Raw genomic sequence first — 2253 nt, forward strand, 5'->3', positions numbered from 1 at the left:
GACTATGACGAGTACTCCAAGGAGCTGAACCAGTACCGCCGGTCCAAGGATGGCCGAGGCCGAGGTAGGCAGGGCCTGGAGGGGACCCACTGGGTGGGGCAGGGATTCCAGCAGTTGTTGGAGTCTAGTCCCACGGGTGGGGAGGGGGTGGTCAGCAGGTTTTAACGCCGTCTCTCCTCCGCAGGGCTAAGTCGAGGCCGTGGCAGGGGCTCCCGAGGCCGAGGGAAAGGGATGGGCCGGGGCCGAGGCCGAGGTGGCAGCCGAGGAGGGATGAACAAGGGCGGAATGAACGATGACGAAGACTTCTATGATGAGGACATGGGCGTGAGTTGACTCCACTCTGATCTGATGTTTGGGCCAAGATCCCTTCTTAGCCTTTTTTCCCTTTAATGAGTCGTTCTGTAAGCTGATCCTGTCCCCCTTGCTGTCATTAGCCACCCCCCAGAGGGCTGGCCAGCGTTGACCAGCATAACCAGCGATATCCTGAGGAGATGTACTGAGACCCTGTGTTTAAAACCATGTCATTAGCAGCACCTGCAGCCATACCTAACACGTCTCTGAGGTTCAGAAGGTTCTAGGTGAACCATCCAGTTAGTCTTGGAAGGTTTTGCAGGGAGGCCCATGCCACTGCCTCTAGGTGTGGTGGATGTGTTCCTCCACAGGTGTGTGGAACTTCAGGTGTAAGTGACTAACAGCTCCAAGGGCTAGAGCTTTTCCTCACCAGGCGCCAGCACCCTACACCGTGGGGCTTAAATGTGCACGCAGCCTCAGTGTTAGATGCAGCCTGCCCATCGGTGCTCTTGTGAGCTCTTAAGGGAGTCCTCATCCTCTTCTCCCATGCTGGTTATTAACCCCAATCCCATCTCCACCCTTCCCTTTCATCCCCCTTTACATCCACACCCTGTCCATTGCAGGATGGTGGTGGTGGAAGCTACCGGAGTCGTGACCATGACAAGCCCCACCAGCAGTCGGACAAGAAAGGCAAAGTCATTTGCAAGTACTTCGTGGAAGGGCGGTGCACCTGGGTAAGGAGCGCTGAAAACTCCCGGGCACCTCTAGGAGGCCAGCAGCCCCCAGAGGACACATGGCTTCCAGAATGTTCTGGAGCCGTGGTCACGCTAGGTGGGAGTGACTGTGTGGTCTTTGTCCTTGTGGACGCTTGCGGGTACTGAGAGCTGCCTGGGGAGGCCTGAAAGACTCAGGTTGACTTTCAGAGTGAGGAGGACCCACAACAAGAGAAGGATTTGGGGTTTTAGGGGAATTTTTTGGCCAGAATTTTCAACCGGTCCATATAGCCTGAAATGTAATTATGAAGGTTGATGTGAATGCAGAGAAGCAGCATATCCTGGTGAAGTTACTGAGCTTCAGGGTTGCATGGGGAATGATTAAAGCATCCAGATAGAAGAGGAAGGGAGGATGAGGTTAACCATGGACTTCATAGCAAAGTTCAGTGTCAGAAGATGGACCAATGACCACAGAATTCTTTCCACCGAAGGAAACAAGTGTAATAACCCAGCGTTAGTTCAGCCGGCAACTTTTTACCCCAGTATCCCAGGCAGCAACAGACACCAACAGATGTGTGCTCAGGGCATACTGCACCCCTGCATCTGTCTTGGGAAGAAACAGATGCTTCAAACAAATAATGTTATGTATAAAATAGTTTGTTTTTTCCTTTGAGAGCAAGTCTCACTTGTGTCAACCAGGCTGGAGTACAGTGGCACAATCTCGGCTCACTGCAACCTCTGCCTCCTGGGATCAAGCGATTCTCGTGCCTCAGCCTCCTGAGTAGCTGGGACTAGAGGTGCACGCCACCACACCTGGTTAATTTTCATATTTTTAGTAGAGATGGGGTTTCGCCATGTTGGCCCGGCTGGTCCCAAACTCCTGATTCTAGCCTCCCAAAGTGCTGGGATTACAAGTGTGAGCTACCGCGCCCGGCCAGTATTTCTTATTTAGTTACAGCTTATATTCTGTTAAGAAACTTGAAATACGTATAAGCAAAAACAAATGATACACCCTGGGCAACATAGACCCCATCTCTTAAAAAAAAAAAAAAATTAAAACCCATTGCGATGGCGTCTGCCTATAGTCCCAGCCTCTAAGGAGGTTGAGGTGGGAGGATCACTTGAGCCTGGGAGATTAAGGCTGCAATAACCTGGGGTTGCACTGCTGCACTCTAGCCTGGGTGGCAGAGTGAGACCCTGTATCAAAAAAAAAAAAAAAAGGGCAGGTGTGGTGACTCACACCTGTAAT

The 2253-nt window shown here is 51.8% G+C and overlaps 1 protein-coding gene across 1 annotated transcript in view; it reads left to right on the forward strand.

Moving 5' to 3' along the window:
- Positions 1-2253, forward strand: part of ZC3H4 (zinc finger CCCH-type containing 4) — a 62166-nt gene that overhangs the window by 28289 nt on the left and 31624 nt on the right. The window contains exons 7-9 of the mRNA XM_011963139.1: positions 1-64; positions 185-324; positions 915-1025. Of these exons, the coding sequence (XP_011818529.1) occupies positions 1-64; positions 185-324; positions 915-1025 (315 nt within the window). The remainder of the gene's footprint in view (positions 65-184; positions 325-914; positions 1026-2253) is intronic.

Source organism: Colobus angolensis, unplaced genomic scaffold (genome assembly GCF_000951035.1).
Source record: "Colobus angolensis palliatus isolate OR3802 unplaced genomic scaffold, Cang.pa_1.0 Scaffold60, whole genome shotgun sequence".
Taxonomy (NCBI): Eukaryota; Metazoa; Chordata; class Mammalia; order Primates; family Cercopithecidae; genus Colobus; species Colobus angolensis.